A 15549-nucleotide genomic window follows, 5' to 3' on the forward strand; every position below is an offset into this window, starting at 1 on the left:
AGGCACTCAGATTCTGCCGTGATGAGCTCACTACAAATGTGGTAGGTATTACTTATGGATATTAACCTATCAAGACCTTATAAGATGCGAAGCTGATATCCAGCCATCCAGATAAATAAGTGTGCTAGTCCCACTTACTCCTTTGGAAGCAGGTATACAGTGTGGGCAGCAGGATCAAGCCTTAACCTGTCATCAGGTTCTCTGTAATTCTCTGCATTATATTCCAGTAATAATAAACTAGACTAAATGTAGAGCTAATATTTGATTTCTGGGGGAAAATCCATCTCTTAGCACTCAGCTGGAGTATTTGGCTGGAAGCTAAGAAGATCTACCAAGGCACGGGATCTCAGTGTATCGGAGAAGAAGAACAGGAATTACAAAATTAATCCATCCCAAATTAAAGCAATGTCTTACTAAATCCTTGAAGAAGATGCTTTTCCCCACTGTAGGCATATGTATTTTCTGCTGCCCTTATCTCCCAACTTTGAAACTGGAGGTTTCTCTCAGTTGTGTTTCAGTTGCCAGTGAAACCAGTGAAGGATACCCCTGACATGATGCTTTTGCGAGTAGTTTCAGGTGGAGCCAGCCCAGTGCTGGCCCAAGCGTGCCTGCTGCTTGTAAACAAACAGCTCTCCTGTAACGCTGACTTTCACATTTTCAGTGTAGGTAGAAACATTGCAATTGAAATAACTCGGAAGTTTGTTCTGGGATGTCACCTACAGGCACGTTCCTACACGTGGGGAAGGAGCAGGTAGATAAGAGGAGACCTTCGGCTAGGTGATACTGCGTAAATGTTAAACTGCTGGGAGTATTGCATATGCAGCACGTCTGGGGAAATTCAGGCTGCTGGTGCCAGCGCTGAAGGCCACATTTGGGGTGACAGCAGCGCGTCCGCTGGGTGCTGGCTTAGCCGCAGCCCTGCGGCAGGAGCCAGGGCGCCGGCCGCTGGAGGTCGGTGTTGTTCTGCGCGAGGCAGCGGAGGGGCCACTGACTTTGAAAGCGGAGTGGGTGATAATTAGGTGAGCAAAAATGTAATTTATAGTGAAAAACGATGTTTGCATCAAACTTAACCGAATTAACTACACATCTTTTCTCAAGACTCTGGGGAAAATGGTTTTCCCTCGCTTCCTTCAGAAATTAATAATTGCTATTATCACCTGGAAAATATTATTGTGACTTTTCTAATACCGTTTCCAATTCCTGTGCTTATTTGCTGCCCTTATCCTGATTGTATGTAGATTGCTGTGACTCAGACACTTCTTTTATAGACCAGTCTGTCTTGGTTATCAGAGTTAGTAAGCAAGGCAGTATTGCCTGACTGGCACTCATATTTCTCTATGCTGATGCAGTTTTAAAGAGCATTTTTACATCATTGTTCCCACACTCTGAACAGACAAATCTTAATTTTTAATTGGTAGGGGTTTCTTTTAATACTGAGGTAAATATTGTCACCTTGCAGGGTTTTTGCCTTTAATATGACTTGTATCTGTTGTTGATATGAAGAGTGTTAGAGATGTGGAATCTGTAATTGTATAAAATTTTATTACACTGAAATGTTAGAAAGCTTAGAGCATTAAAGAGACCTGGGAAAAATTGTTTGCAAAACAAAACTATGGTTTCGTATCTCCAAGTATTACATTTAAGTGACTGATCAAGGTCTCTATATCATACTAATGTATTTTCTTATTAAAATAAATACACTAATACAATGATTGTATATGATAATTTTATATCAGCTTGGTTCTTTGCCTTAATGGCAGAGTCACCCCCTTATAATTGGGATATATATTTGTCCACCTCTTTTTAAAGGTATAACAATGTATAAAATGCTTTGGAAATTATACTATCGCATAACTTTGTAGTGACTTAATATCAATGGGAAGGAGACAATCACACTACCTAACATAGGAGACTAATTTAGGTGGCTTATTTAGGAAGTTAATCTTCCTAGTCTCTCTCTGTAAGAAGTGAAGAAAGACGTTCCTGCTTTTTGTGGCTCCCTGGAGGAGCCTAACTGGAGGGCTGGGATTTGGCCCAAGGAAGAGCTCGTCTCTTCTTCTGACTTAAGAAGGTCTGGGACATAAACCAGGTAAGTTAGGTGCACGGTAGACCTATAGGTCATTTTAGTAATGCCCACAGGAATACCACAAAGTAGTTGCCATCTGCAGACTGGTTGGTTATTTGTGTGAAATGATTGGTAATATAGGGCAAGTCTAAAGAATGTACTACATTTACAATCAGTAGCAGTGACGTAGGTAATCCTCTTAGCAGGGAGGCTAGGAATTTATTCTGCTCTACCTCTAACGTGCTTTCTTTAGACTGGGGCAAAAATAGTGGCCTGGTGTTTATTATGTGTACAGCTTTAGAACTTTATTTCCTTTAGCCTTAATTTCAGTCCTCTAACATAGAGTCCCCACTGATTTCTGTAAACTTCTATCAGGCCTGAGAGATACTATTTCTGACCATCTCACAAGAACAGCATTTGTTTAATATTTCCTTTTATTTGTTAATTTTAACAGTGCAGATTTCTGTGGATCAAAACAGTGATTTATTACTTTATTTTTTAAAAAATGTATATTTTTTGTATTCCTGGCAGCTGATGAGCTGCTTTTAGGGGGTCTGGAGAATATGAGCAAAACTGGAATCTACAGTCGTTAACGCCTCCAGTCAAAATATAAATCAAACCAGGTTGAGAATCGCTGGCTTGAATGTTCATGTCACAATTGCCAGATTACTGATTTGTAAATCTTACTTTTGCAGAATGGACTTCGATGATGAAGATGGAGAGGGGCCCAGCAAATTTTCAAGGTGAGCATTTACAAAGAGTTGGTCAAATCGCTGACTTCTTCAGTGGAGAAAGACAGCTGTCTCACTACTGATGTTTTAAAGTCAATATGAATATGGGCTGAAGAACTTGCCGACAACTTGACCTAAATTCTAGTTACTGTTTTTATCGGCTTCCTCTGCAAATTAGGCATCCTGGCAGAAATCTGCCTAATGTAGTTATTGGCTTACAAAGCTGGCAGTGTGTGTGTCATAATTTTGCTCTGCAGCTATATCAAATGAGAAAATTTGTAATTTTTAGCTTATTTCAACTGCTGTACATGAACTTTGGTTATTTGGCATTGCTGACGTTGTCTTTCTGCCACTGAAAATGAATTTTATTTTGAATTTATTTCAGATGTTAACTGCTTGTTAAGACAATATGACAGATCCTAGAGGTGTGGATTGTTTTTTTAAGATTAAAGCTCATTATGTCCTATTATGTGTGACTGAATAGTAAAAATTGCCAAAATAAATGTTAATTAACATGGAATATTCTAGACTAGGAATAAAAACAAACATTAAAGCATCATTGCCATTTTTTCACTTTTCCTTTTTTTCTGGTCGCATTGTTTGCATTTTTTCATTAGAAACTAAGCAGCTGCAGTGAGGGGTAGATACTTTGAGGCCTACAGATAACTGCTGATTACCCAAATTGTAACTGCAGCTCTGTAGCAGCAGCCATGTTCAAACACAGCTGTCACCATAGGGTTTTAACAAGATCTTCCTAGCCAGTCTGAAAGATAAGTATGCTGAAGAGGGGCTGTAACACCATATCATAACCTACTGGACCAGACCAGCAGCACCCCTGCTTAGCTGATGTCATTTGCAGAAAGGATATTCCAGTCTCTGGTGTTAAAACTGGTGATCTGAGGGCTAGTCCTAATGTTTGCTAGAAGATACATGTTAAGGGAACAAGATTTGTGATGAATGTGACCTGATTTGTGCCTGCATAAATTTCAGGGTTTCTAGGCACAGTGGTGCACGTGCGTTGCTGTGTCTCCATCCTGGCTTCAGCCTTTCAAAGTTTGATGGTGGGGACAGCCAATAGTTCCATTATTTTTATTGGAGAGGTATACTGTGCTGTGCTTAGGCTCAGTTGATTTTAGATGTCAGATCAAAATTTGATATTTAAATCTTAAATGCTGTAAAAACGCTGGATTGTTCTGCTTGTAGAGAGTACAGCAAAACAGTGCAGAGATGCCCAGGGCCATGTTCAGACATCCTCTTCTAGTTGTGCCCTCCTTTTAGGACTTTTCCCTTCTCCAAATTGCTCACGTGACCAATTCCTAGCTTGTCTCAGTCAAAATTATTTGGTTAGCAAAAGAACTGCTGTTTAAATGTTTAAGCTAACCCAGCTGGCTTTGACTGAAGTGCCTGAAGCAGCATGCACACAGAGGTCAGCTGGGAGACTGGAAGGGAGAAAACAGTAGTTGAAGGCAATAACATCTTTAGCCCAGCCAACAGACAAGAATGAGCAGACAAGCGCCAAGTTAGTAAGAGCACAGGAGATAGTTGTGTTAGTACGGTACTCCACGTGAGTCAACACACCTTGCTTCTCAGGGACTTCCAAGCCAGCTCAGGTATCTCTGCATGGCATCTCATTGTCACATGGAGGCGTATGCATGTACTGCTCACATAACAGCATGTTGCCATTCCTCATTGAATCTGTCTTTTTGTTTGGGCTCAGTCTGTTCTCTGGGCAGAGTCAAGTGGAAGAAAGTGGCATTTTCACTTAAATGTTTTGAGGGTGCTGGTGTTAAACGCAACGTAGAAACAAATACAGCTCAAGTCTCACTTAAGCTTTCTCTTCAGATTTTGAATGAGTCTTACTGGGGAAGGAAAATATGAAGCCTCATAGAGGAACTTGCATGGTTGGGATACTTAAAATTAGTTTTAATTTGTTTGAAAATAGAAAAAGGAAAAAGTTAATTATTAGTTTTTTAGAAGGAAAAAGATGCTTAATTATGCTGTATTACCTTGTTAGCTAATACATGGAATTTTCATAGGCTCTGTTGTAATAAATGACATCATTTTGGAAAAGCTAATTCTAATACAAAATATCATTTGACTGTTCTTGAGCAGTAATAATCTTCAATTCTAGAAAAGCCATTAGCCTTATTTTTGTGTTTTTGAAAACCTATATTTTCTGTTTTGGAACAAGCATTTTGGTTTCTCCAAAAGTAAGATCTTTTTCAAAAAATGTGTCTTTGTAACTATTCTAGCAAATCTAATTTCAAAGGGTTAGTATGTTTTTAGGAAAGGGAAAGGAGAAGCAGCATGTCATTTTTTAGTAAAATGTTGCGTTGCTGCCTGTCCTTAGGACCATGCTTCAGAAACAGTGAAGCTTTAATCCCATGGGGCAACAGTCTCATTGATCAGGATTTCCTCCATAAAGTTGCTGCTGATCCACTGCACGTACCTGTGTGAGCATCTAACTTCTGTTGATTTGAGCAGGAATGAAGTACCTGTTTACTTCTAGGGATTTAAGTCAGTTTTAATTTGACTTCTGTTTACCCAGAAGTTTCATCTGCCTGACTGACTTTTGCCAGTCTTCCCAACAGACAGTACAGTGTCTGTACCTACTAGAGCTTTTTTCTGAAGGCGTCCTTATGTAATGCATTGCACTTAAGCGTGTGTCTGCCCTCCCATGTTATCTGTAGACCATCAGTGCCCTCTGCTGAATGGAGTGAGTTGTGGTTGCAATCTGGAAAAGATACAGCTCTTTCACTTCCAACACAGCAATGAATATTTCATGGGCTGCTGTCGATAAAAGCTCAGTGGTGTTTTCTGTAATGGTGCTGGTTGTTAAGTTTCCCAAGCAATGAGTGTATGTCAAAGTGTTTGCATAAATCCACTGAAATGTGTCTCCAACTTTTTTAAATATACAAATGAAGCTTTTGAATCGGCATGGCTTGGAAGTTTCGTCAGACTCTGTTTTCTTTGCTTTATCGTTCTCATGCCCTCATTTTTCTTGCTGTTACTTGTAACAGTTCGCAGTTGTGAACCTCTGCTTTCTGCTGTGTGTTGACTATGATGCAATGCATAACCCTTGTGAATTCACTTACTATCTCTTGTTTCTAGGTATGATGGTGATCAAATCTCTGGTGATAAGGAAAAGTTCGCAAGGTAGGCGTGTTCTGTAGACCTCTTCTGCTGAGAGAAAAGAGGGAGATGGTCGTGTCCAAAAAATCTCAGTACGTGTGCCTTAGCTTAGAGAGCCAGTTATTTTGTTTCTAGGTGGGATGATCATCAAAGTACTGCTGACACAGAAAGGATGGCCAGGTAGGAAAAAGGAAAATCAAATATGGTTTGCCCCCATTTTTATTTTATATGATGCTGTTCTGACTGATCAAAAGTCAGGAGGATTGGCTGATCCAAAAATACTTGAAATCAGAAATACTAACCCTGGACCTAAGTGGGTTTGGATCAGCTCCCGCAGTCTCCCAAAATTTAACGTCCCTCCAAAATTTCCATATAAAATCAAAGTTAGAAATGACAGAATTAGGACATCATTCTGTGTACGTGTTTATGAATGCCAGGGTTCCTAGGGCAGATGCTTTTGGAAGAGGAGCACAGCCCCTCTTTTTCTTTTAAGGGTTTAAATTTGAACTAGTTTCAGGAAAGTTTCAGGGTTTTGTTTGCTTGAATGTTTTCATGGCCAATTGATTAACATACTATTACTTTTTAGCTTTTATGATCATAAATGAAATGGACTGTTGGATATGCTTTTCTTTCTTCTCAGGAAATTTTGCAATCTCTGTTTTTACTCTTTATAATCTTTGTTTTTAATCTTCAGGAGTATTAAAATATTTCAGTGGCAGACAATGGAATGAATATACATTTATAAATGTAAAATATATGTTGGATATATGTGTTATTTGTCTCTCTTTTCTTGATCACCATTTCTCTGAAAATGCTGAACTCTAGAGCAAGCTTTCATCATGTAAAAATGCATTGTTCTTTCCCTTGTCCATGTTTATGTACATGTATATGCAGACATGTACAGACGTGTGCTCTTATGTACATGTGCACTGTCACACAAGCTGTTCTGCTTGTGTGCATATGTGGTCCAACTCCGGAAGGCACTGTAATCTCCGGTATCTGTGCAGACCCACACAAAGGCTGTTTGTCAGCCATTTGAAATGGAAAGGTTCACTATTAAGGTGTAATAGATAGGTAAGTAGATAGTGACCTTAACCAAGGGACTGTCTGTAATTTACTGAACCACCATGGGCTATCATTGCAGGGACCTATAGCTGGATTTCCCGAATATCAGTATAGTAAGCATAGGCATCAGTAGGAATAATAACTGTGCATGTAGACCTAACAAGTGATATTTCTGCAGACAATGCCTCATGCATATAACACCTATATGTGCAGTGGCAGGAAACACATTGTAAAGCAGTGCAAGCCCATGCATTCCTCTATTTCAGGAAGGAGCATACTACAACTCAGCTTCTTTCCTGCATGTTAAGAAAAGGCTCCATTATTAAAAGTAGCCAAAAAGTGTGCCAAGCCTAACTTCTACTTTCATGATCAGTCTTCATAACACTCAGCTCCAAAGAATGTTGCAGTTTCTTTTAATGTTGTGTTATTGTGCTGGTCAATGCTGGTAGACTCTCCAAGTGATCACCTTTCACATCTTGTTGGATCAGCCAGCGATCCCACAAGAAAATCCCATGCATGGCTCATTGAAATCAGTGGAAGATGCTGCTTTGACATCTGAAGCATCGTGTACCTGTCGTGTACTTGTATTTAGCTGCCACCTGACAGGTACAGTATGGGAAAAATAAGTGCTAGGCACTGAAGTATTGTAGGTCTATTTGGACCACCTCAGATATATATATTGGTGTAATTCCTTAGTAATGATCAAGCAATGGTGATTTACAGTATGGGAAAACTGAACTCCCACATCTTCAGTTCTGAAAGATTTTGGTGACTGTCCATTTTGAGAATTCTCAAACTTGACTCACCACCTCGGTCATATGTTTGCTATAAAGGATGAGAACATTGGAGCTCAGCCCAAAGTGGGGCAGCATCAAGTACTGACACTGTTATTTCCCTGCTGTGCTAGATTGTTCTCAAACATAAATTCTGATCTATGTCTGACAAGCCAGATGTTTACTTGCTGTCTTTTGTACTCATTTTATTTATTTACTGGGGGGGTTTTATGTGTACTGTTATACCATATATGGTCCCAGTCCTGCAGTCTGATCCCGTAGGCATGTAGTGTCTCCCTACAGGGATGTGGGATGTTCCACACAGCATTATAGGACTCGAGATCTGTGTTGTCATTGAGTGAGGTTTTTTTGTAAGTCAGCACTGACACTTACTGCTGACCTGACCCAGCTGTTAGTGAGACATTTCCTCTAAAAGAGACCTTTTATAAGCAGATCCAACACCTTGAGCAAGGACTGGAAGCTGTGAGATGCATCACAGCAAATTTGGGAGTTTGGCTGGAGTTAGCAGTTGTCAGTTCCTCACATCTTTCTACCTCATTTTTTGTCCTTAAACCAAAGGAGATTAAACTGGTTAAGAGATTAAGGCCAGAAGCCAATAGCTAGAAATAGGGGTTCTTTTCACAGCTGTGTGTGAATCATATTTATCCTTCTGTGGCCTGGATTTTCTGTCTATACACTGAGGGATAATAGTGCTTAGCTTTGTAAAGCACTTTGCTTTCCTGGGGTGAAAACAGCAGAACAAGTGAGAAGTATTATGATTCGTTACCTCCAGTTGAAATACTTACACTGATCATGTCTGCTTTTCTGTTGGTTTGGTGTTTCTTTAAATGTTCAGGGAGAATCATAGTGAAATTGAGAGGCGCAGGAGAAATAAGATGACACAGTACATCACTGAACTGTCTGATATGGTACCCACTTGTAGCGCGTTGGCTCGTAAGCCTGACAAGCTGACAATTCTTCGGATGGCCGTTTCACACATGAAATCAATGAGGGGCACTGGAAACAAATCTACTGATGGAGCTTACAAGCCTTCATTTCTTACAGAACAGGTAGATTTTTCACAAATGTCTGTTCTCTGGTTTGTGGTCTTAAAAGATGTGAGGAAATGCTGAGAGGAGTGGAGTCTCAGCTTGGTCCTTTGTTGTTGTGTAGTAACTGGTACAAGCTATGTATCTAAGATGTGAATACAGACAATTTTTTGTGACTGTTTGGACTTGATCTTAACTATATGACAAATCTTTCTCTCTGAAGCAGCAAAATGGGTGTTCTTATCATTAAGGTCAGTCCATCTGAAAAGCAAGTCACTTGCTGTCTCTCATTACTGGAAAGGAATTTTCACCTCCAGAACTGGGTTCTTCCCATCCTAACAAAGATTCTCTAAAACAGGTAAAAATGAATGTGGAAAGACCTGCCTCTCCCTCCTGGGTTTAGAGGAAGGTTAAAACTTTGTTTAGTCTCAATGCCTAAGTTCCCGGCAGCTGAACTGGGCAGAGATGAGTCCCATCTGTACTGGCTGAGGTACTTCTTTGGTTACATTTTTGATGGAAGAAGGAAGATGCACCCAGTGCTCGAAGGAAAACTGTGTTTAACTGAGTGCACTGGAAATTCCTACCACGTTCAATGTTTTTGAAGTCCTATGGGTGTAATGTGCATTTTTGTGGTCTGAATGATTTAAACACTTACATGTGTAAGTTATGGCTGGAGGCAATACTTCTTTCTATTAGAGAAACAGCAGCTGATGCTGACCTGTCAGTGTTCACATCTCTACTTATTCTGGCTTTCCTGAAGTGTGTTTCTGGAGGGACTGTGCCATTCAGCTGGTTGTTGGTAGGGGACCCTAGTCACTTCTCATTGCAGCGTTTTGGGTTTTTTTTAACCTTGCAGAATGACAGAGTTTATCTTCATCTTTGTTAATAATGTATGCAAAACAAGTCTCATTATCCTCTGTATAGTGCAGCCAGCTATGCAGTGAAGTTTTTTATTTAGTAAGTGGTTCAGAATTGATGTGCTTTCTCTACAATAAAGGGGCAGAAGTTGATGGTCTGTTAAGTGTTTCTTGAGATGAGTTATCCATTTCTTTAGTAGAATTTACCAGATTGTGATCCTCACCTTATCAGCTAATATCTGCCACTTGCACACTAGCTGTGCTGAGCTGTCTAACCTGGAATGGGACTCATATTGTCCAAAGCTCTCTGACTGACTTCCATATGCAGTACCTTAACAAGCTCTGGTGGTCACTGAAGCCACCAAGCCAAGGCTGTTTGAGCTTGTTTCCCGGGAATTGAAGTGGTAGTTGTCATCCTTTCCCATGAGAGGTTTTCAAGCTCTGTTAAGCAAAGGTAGTGCATGCAAACAGCTGTTTGCATGTGCAATTCAAGGTATTGGGTGTCTAGACCCAGTGTCTGAAAGTGAGGGACAGAAATACCCTGCTTTAGAGGCCTACAGTCCCCTTTCCAGTCCCCAGGTGTGTTGGGCTCTGGGTGCTGCATCTCAGGTGGATGTGTGGGTGTCTCAGGACAGAAGTACCCAGGATGATGAGCAGGGGACTCTGTAAAGAAAAGGCTGAAGACAGAGGTGTTCCAGACCCTTTGAATCTCTAAGGCTTCATATTCACAGCCTGGAAAAAGAAAGCAAGAAGTGATACAACCTTCTTGTGTAGTGGCTCGGGCCCCCTAATGGGAGGGGAGGCTGGGGATTTCTGTCCATGCTCCCATTACACTTTCTGCCTTTTATGCAGTGACTGTTTAATTTAGAAACAGAGCTCATCCTGAGGTGGGGGTGGGGGGGGAACCAAAAAACAAAAAAAAAGAAAGACTTGTTGGTTTCTCTCCAATTAAATTATTCAGGACGTTTAATTAAGGGATGAGTTATAGCTGTTCATTTCCTCTGTTTGTACTCTTAAATAACTTCTTATTTTTTTAATGTTAGATGCCTATCACACAATATGCAGTGAGTTTTAGTTACTTAATTTTCCTAAAGTGCATTGAGATCACCAGATGAAAGGCAATAAAGGAAAACAAAGTGTTGTTTGTTATTAAGATTAGCAATTTATGGCTTGCTGCAAGTTTGGTTGTATTGTTATATCAATACTACAGTGAAAATTTCTGCCCAGGTTGTGATCAGCTACTCAGATCACAAGAAAACAATATTCTTTGGCAGTGACAGATGTTTTATTTAATCCCCTTTTCTGCTGGCATTCTAATAAAATCCTTTCTTTGGAAGGAACTGAAACATCTTATCCTGGAGGCTGCAGATGGGTTCCTGTTTGTAGTTGCCGCTGAGACGGGAAGAGTGATCTACGTATCAGATTCTGTGACTCCTGTGCTGAACCAGCCACAGTCTGAATGGTTTGGCAGCACTTTGTATGAACAGGTTCATCCAGACGACGTGGAAAAGCTGCGAGAGCAACTATGTACATCTGAAAACTCTATGACAGGTCAGATATGGCTGATGTATGGTTCTGTGCGTTACAGATCCCTGCAGAGTTTTTCTGACATTCAGAATGCCTGGTTTTAAAAATCTGGTAAAAATGAAATTCGGTAAGATTAAACTGCTTTTTTCTTGCAGGCATAGCAGTAATATAAATCTTTTTTTGCATGACTACATTTTGCTTCCTATTTGTTTGACTTCAGTCAAACCACCTTCACATAGCTCTGAATTCAAACTTCTGTCTTGGGTAGGTTTGGAATCTGGGTTGTTTTCAGGCTTGGTCTGGAAATCTAGATTGTTTTCCTTTCGTCCTCAATGAACTTGTGACTTCTTTACAAATATGTGTTTCTTTAGGGCAGTGTTTATTTTGAAGACAAAAATCATACTTTAGACTTTTCCATTTTCATAAAAGTTCCTTGCGGTTTGCTAACGGGAATCCTGGGGAAAAAAATGCAGCGTTTGGCAGCTGAAAATCTAGTGAATTTTAAATGGGAGGCTTGCACCCGTAACAGTGGTATAAGTTAGCTGTGAGTTGACTACCTATCATTTTGCACATAAAACTAAACCATATTCATATCTTCAGTATAACTTTGGCTTTTACAGTTACTTGTGCTCAAGATTGCCAGTAGGAAACTACCCTTGTCTTTAATAGGATACATGTATATTAGAGCTATGAGAATTAGCTAAATCCTGCTTTAACTCAAACTTGGAAAGGAGGAAACCCAGCTTCTCGTTTTATTCTTCCACATAGCATGTTTATAGCTAAAGGAAAAAAGCTAGGGGAAAATATTTATAACAAAATCCTGATTCATACAAAAATCACAGAATTTCTCCTTGATTTAGTAATTCAGAGTTCTGACCTGGTTTGCTGGAAGTTTTGTTGTGTTTCATAACTCAAAGGACGGTGATCCAGTTTTGAGTGAACCTGCACACTGTTTACAGCTTCCATGTCAAAACAGTGCCAAATGCATGATTTCCTGTGGTTTGAATGTGATGTGGTTTTGGCAGAGCTTTCCTGTATTCAAATTGGAAACTCAAAGCAAAATTCTGTGGTGAAAATCCAGATGGATTGAAACCAAGTGAACAGTTAGGGGAACCTGTGCAGAGCCAACCAGCTGAGTATCATACTGCGAGACTCGCAAAAGAGCACAACCTCTGTTTTTATTATGTAGCATGTATTACATTTTAATGTACGTACCATCTTCCTGCGTGTCCAGGAAGGGCAACGTGTCCTTGCGTGTCCAGCGTGTCCTTTGTGTGTCCAAAGAAGGGCAACAAAGCTGGTGAAGGGTCTAGAGCACAAGTCTTATGAGGAGCGGCTGAGGGAACTGGGGCTGTTTAGCCTGGAGAAAAGGAGGCTCAGGGGAGACCTTTTCGCTCTCTACAACTACCTGAAAGGAGGTTGTAGAGAGGTGGGGGTCGGTCTCTTCTCCCAGGTAACAAGTGATAGGATGGGAGGAAATGGCCTCAAGTTGCACCAGGGGAGGTTTAGGCTGGGTATTAGGAAATTTTACTTCATTGAAAGGGTTGTCAAGCATTGGAACAGGCTGCCCAGGGAAGTGGTTGAGTCACCATCCCTGGAGGTAATTAAAAGACGATTGGATGAGGTGCTTATGGACATGGTGTAGTGGTGGTCTTGGTAGTGTTAGGTTTACGATTGGACTCGATGATCTTAAAGGTCTTTTCCAACCTGTGCGATTCTGTGATTCTGTGGTTCCTCCAAGAAGCAGTTACTCCAGGGCCTCAGTGAACAGTCATGTTTCGAATTCCAAAAGTGCTCAGTTATGGGGCTTAACCTGCTCAAACTAGAGCAGGACTAGGCAAACGCAGAGCACTTCTGAAAACCCAACTCTGTATTTTTTCCAGTTTTAACTATGTGCTTTTCTTTTACACTGAATTTGTCTGTAGCCAGTGGAAAGAGAAGTTCAAATAATAGTATTTATAGGGCTAAATCTTTTTCCTGCCTGAGTCCTTTGGAGTTGTCAGATTGACACAGAAGGCTTGTAAATCTGCTGTACATGGACAGCTGAACATTTTCCCAGTGTGAGGAAAGCATCAGCCTGTTTAGAGCCAGGGTAGCCTGCTTAGCTACCCTCCTTAAGGTGCAGAGGCAGGCTGGATGTAGAAAGGTGCTTTTTAGGGACTGGAGTGTGTGTGTAGTTAAAACTGTTCCAAGCAAGTGCAAGTAAGAACAGTGCATAATTGGTCCTAACTATATGGGGCACATTGTGCGAGTTTTCCTTTACAAAGTTATTGTTGTTACATGCACAGTGCAATTTTTTTGGCCAGCTGAACATCTCACAAGCCATAAACAATCATCAGTCTGCTTCTGAATCAAGCATAGACATATAGTTGTATGTACATCATCTCTCATAAGGTCATCATAGAACAGATTTCTAAGATGTCTGCTGCATTTTTCTAGCTTTTTAATAAAGTTAGCGTAAAGCAAGTGACATCATGATATAGTCCTGCTTTTTGAGTAGTATTGTTTTAAAGATGTGACTGGTGAAGTACATATAGTTAGTATACTAGTAGTGTTGTCAGTTTGAGGAGCATATAGATAAACAGAAAGCTAGATTTGTTATATTAAACTTGCATTTCCTTGACCCTGTAAGGTACCAATAAATAAGAGCAGTCTTGTATAAGGACTGTCATTCCAGCATCAATTTGCTTATAAACAGCATGCAGCAGGACTTCAGCAGCATCACTCTCACTCATTTGAGATACCTTTCTGGGAGTAAGGTGCTTCTAGAATCTGTTCAGATCCGAGCAATGTCCTTTTATTGTATTTGTTTGTCCTGTTACAAGCGCTGATCATTAGCGCTGGGGTTTTCCCAGCGCCTCTTAGCAATCCTGCTACCCAGAGAAGCTGTTCCAGACCCTGAGGACTTGGGAGGCTGCCACTGCCAAAGGGGAACAACAGAGAACAAGTCGGTGGAGAAAGCAGGCTCCTTCTCACATTTCTGCCCCCAGGAGTAAGAGTGGGACTGGGGCTGTGGTTGCATGAGTGGTTCTTTGGCAGTCACACCAGCTTATGCAATCCTCACCTCATCTCACCCTCTCCTCCTTTGGCATTTATGTGGTACTACAATGAGTCACATCAAGGGGGCTGACCCAGCCAAATGCTAAGCTAGGCAAAAAAACCTTGGTTTTGGTAGAGACAGCTCTTTGGCCCACCTTATCATAAGGTTGCTTGAACTCTTGTGCTAACACCAAGGAGAAGCGGGCAGTGAATAGTTAAGCGTAAGGAGAGAACAGGACTTCAGGAGCAGTAAAAGCATATGCCAAATTGAAGTGACTGTTTAACTATGGCCTAAACCATGTAGCATGTTTAGGGAGTTAATTGCTTGCTCTATTTTTAACTCTCAGGATATGGGGAAAGATGGATAGTTTCTATTCCATTTTATATCCTTGGAGATTTTATTCCCTGGAAATGGAACAATTGTCTGCTTGTTTATTGTACATTAATTGCTAACACATTGTAGCAACAGGAAAGCAGAACTGTGAAGTATGTGTAAGGTTTGAAATGCTCTAGAAAAGACAGCAGCTGAGACTTGATGATAGCAACAAATAGTGCTCCCAGGCTTTACATGCGTCATGGGCATGATTAATCAGAATGGGAGAGATATTTGGAGTAATAACTTATTTTTCCCTCTTTGTTCTTGGAAATCTGCAGATCACTTCAAATATGGATGAAGATCAGATCCCACAGTAGGATCCATTAGCAAAGACCTCTTAGCCCTTAGGATGCACTGATAAAAAATTATGGATATTGGGTTCAGATGCAGGTTCAGAGTCGGAAGTTGTGAAGGGCTGGCTAACACACAGCATGGTGGAATCCTAATGCAAGCAAGAGCCTCTAAACAGCTGCAGACAGCAAATCTCTGATGGTGCAGAGAACAGACAGAACTTAGATTTAAGTGCAAAGCAAAACAGCTTTTGAAGAATACCTCTGCTACATTTACTCTCCAAAAAATGACTGAGCAAGTATTGTAGTAGACTGTCCTTCTGGTAAAATACAGAGTTCAGAACGCTTTGCCAGACTGATTTCTACCAGGCTAATTCTGTGTAAGCAGTTCATGAAAGAGTAGAATGAGGAATATAGGTACCTCTGTATGGTTGCCTGGAAATACTCCAAGTAATTCCATTATGTGTCTGAGATATGCTTGTCAAGGCTGTGAGGTCCCTGTTGCTGCAGCGAGCATCTCCAGTGGTGCAAATGGGAAACACCCAAGTTTATTATATTCTATTCTGAGTTCCAAGCAGCACAGTACATAGTAATCCAGCTATAACATCTTCCTTCAGCCTCACTCTCTATAGCTAAGGCGAGGCA

The 15549-nt window shown here is 40.6% G+C and overlaps 1 protein-coding gene across 15 annotated transcripts in view; it reads left to right on the forward strand.

Annotated features, from left to right (window-relative positions):
- ARNT2 (aryl hydrocarbon receptor nuclear translocator 2) overlaps nucleotides 1-15549 on the forward strand; it is a 165007-nt gene that overhangs the window by 30250 nt on the left and 119208 nt on the right. For 10 of the 15 annotated variants that reach the window (XR_012043711.1, XR_012043712.1, XR_012043713.1 and 7 more), the window contains exons 3-6: nucleotides 2761-2808; nucleotides 5908-5952; nucleotides 8623-8836; nucleotides 11010-11223. Coding sequence is in view for 8 of the 15 variants with exons in the window: in XM_072869357.1 (XP_072725458.1) it covers nucleotides 2761-2808; nucleotides 5908-5952; nucleotides 8623-8836; nucleotides 11010-11223 (521 nt within the window). In the remaining 7 variants the exon portion in view is untranslated. Of the gene's footprint in view, nucleotides 1-2760; nucleotides 2809-5907; nucleotides 5953-7481; nucleotides 7600-8622; nucleotides 8837-11009; nucleotides 11224-15549 lie in introns of those variants that run through there. The other 5 variants (XM_072869360.1, XM_072869362.1, XM_072869363.1 and 2 more) reach the window with 5 other exon arrangements.

Source organism: Ciconia boyciana, chromosome 8 (genome assembly GCF_034638445.1).
Source record: "Ciconia boyciana chromosome 8, ASM3463844v1, whole genome shotgun sequence".
NCBI lineage: Eukaryota > Metazoa > Chordata > Aves > Ciconiiformes > Ciconiidae > Ciconia > Ciconia boyciana.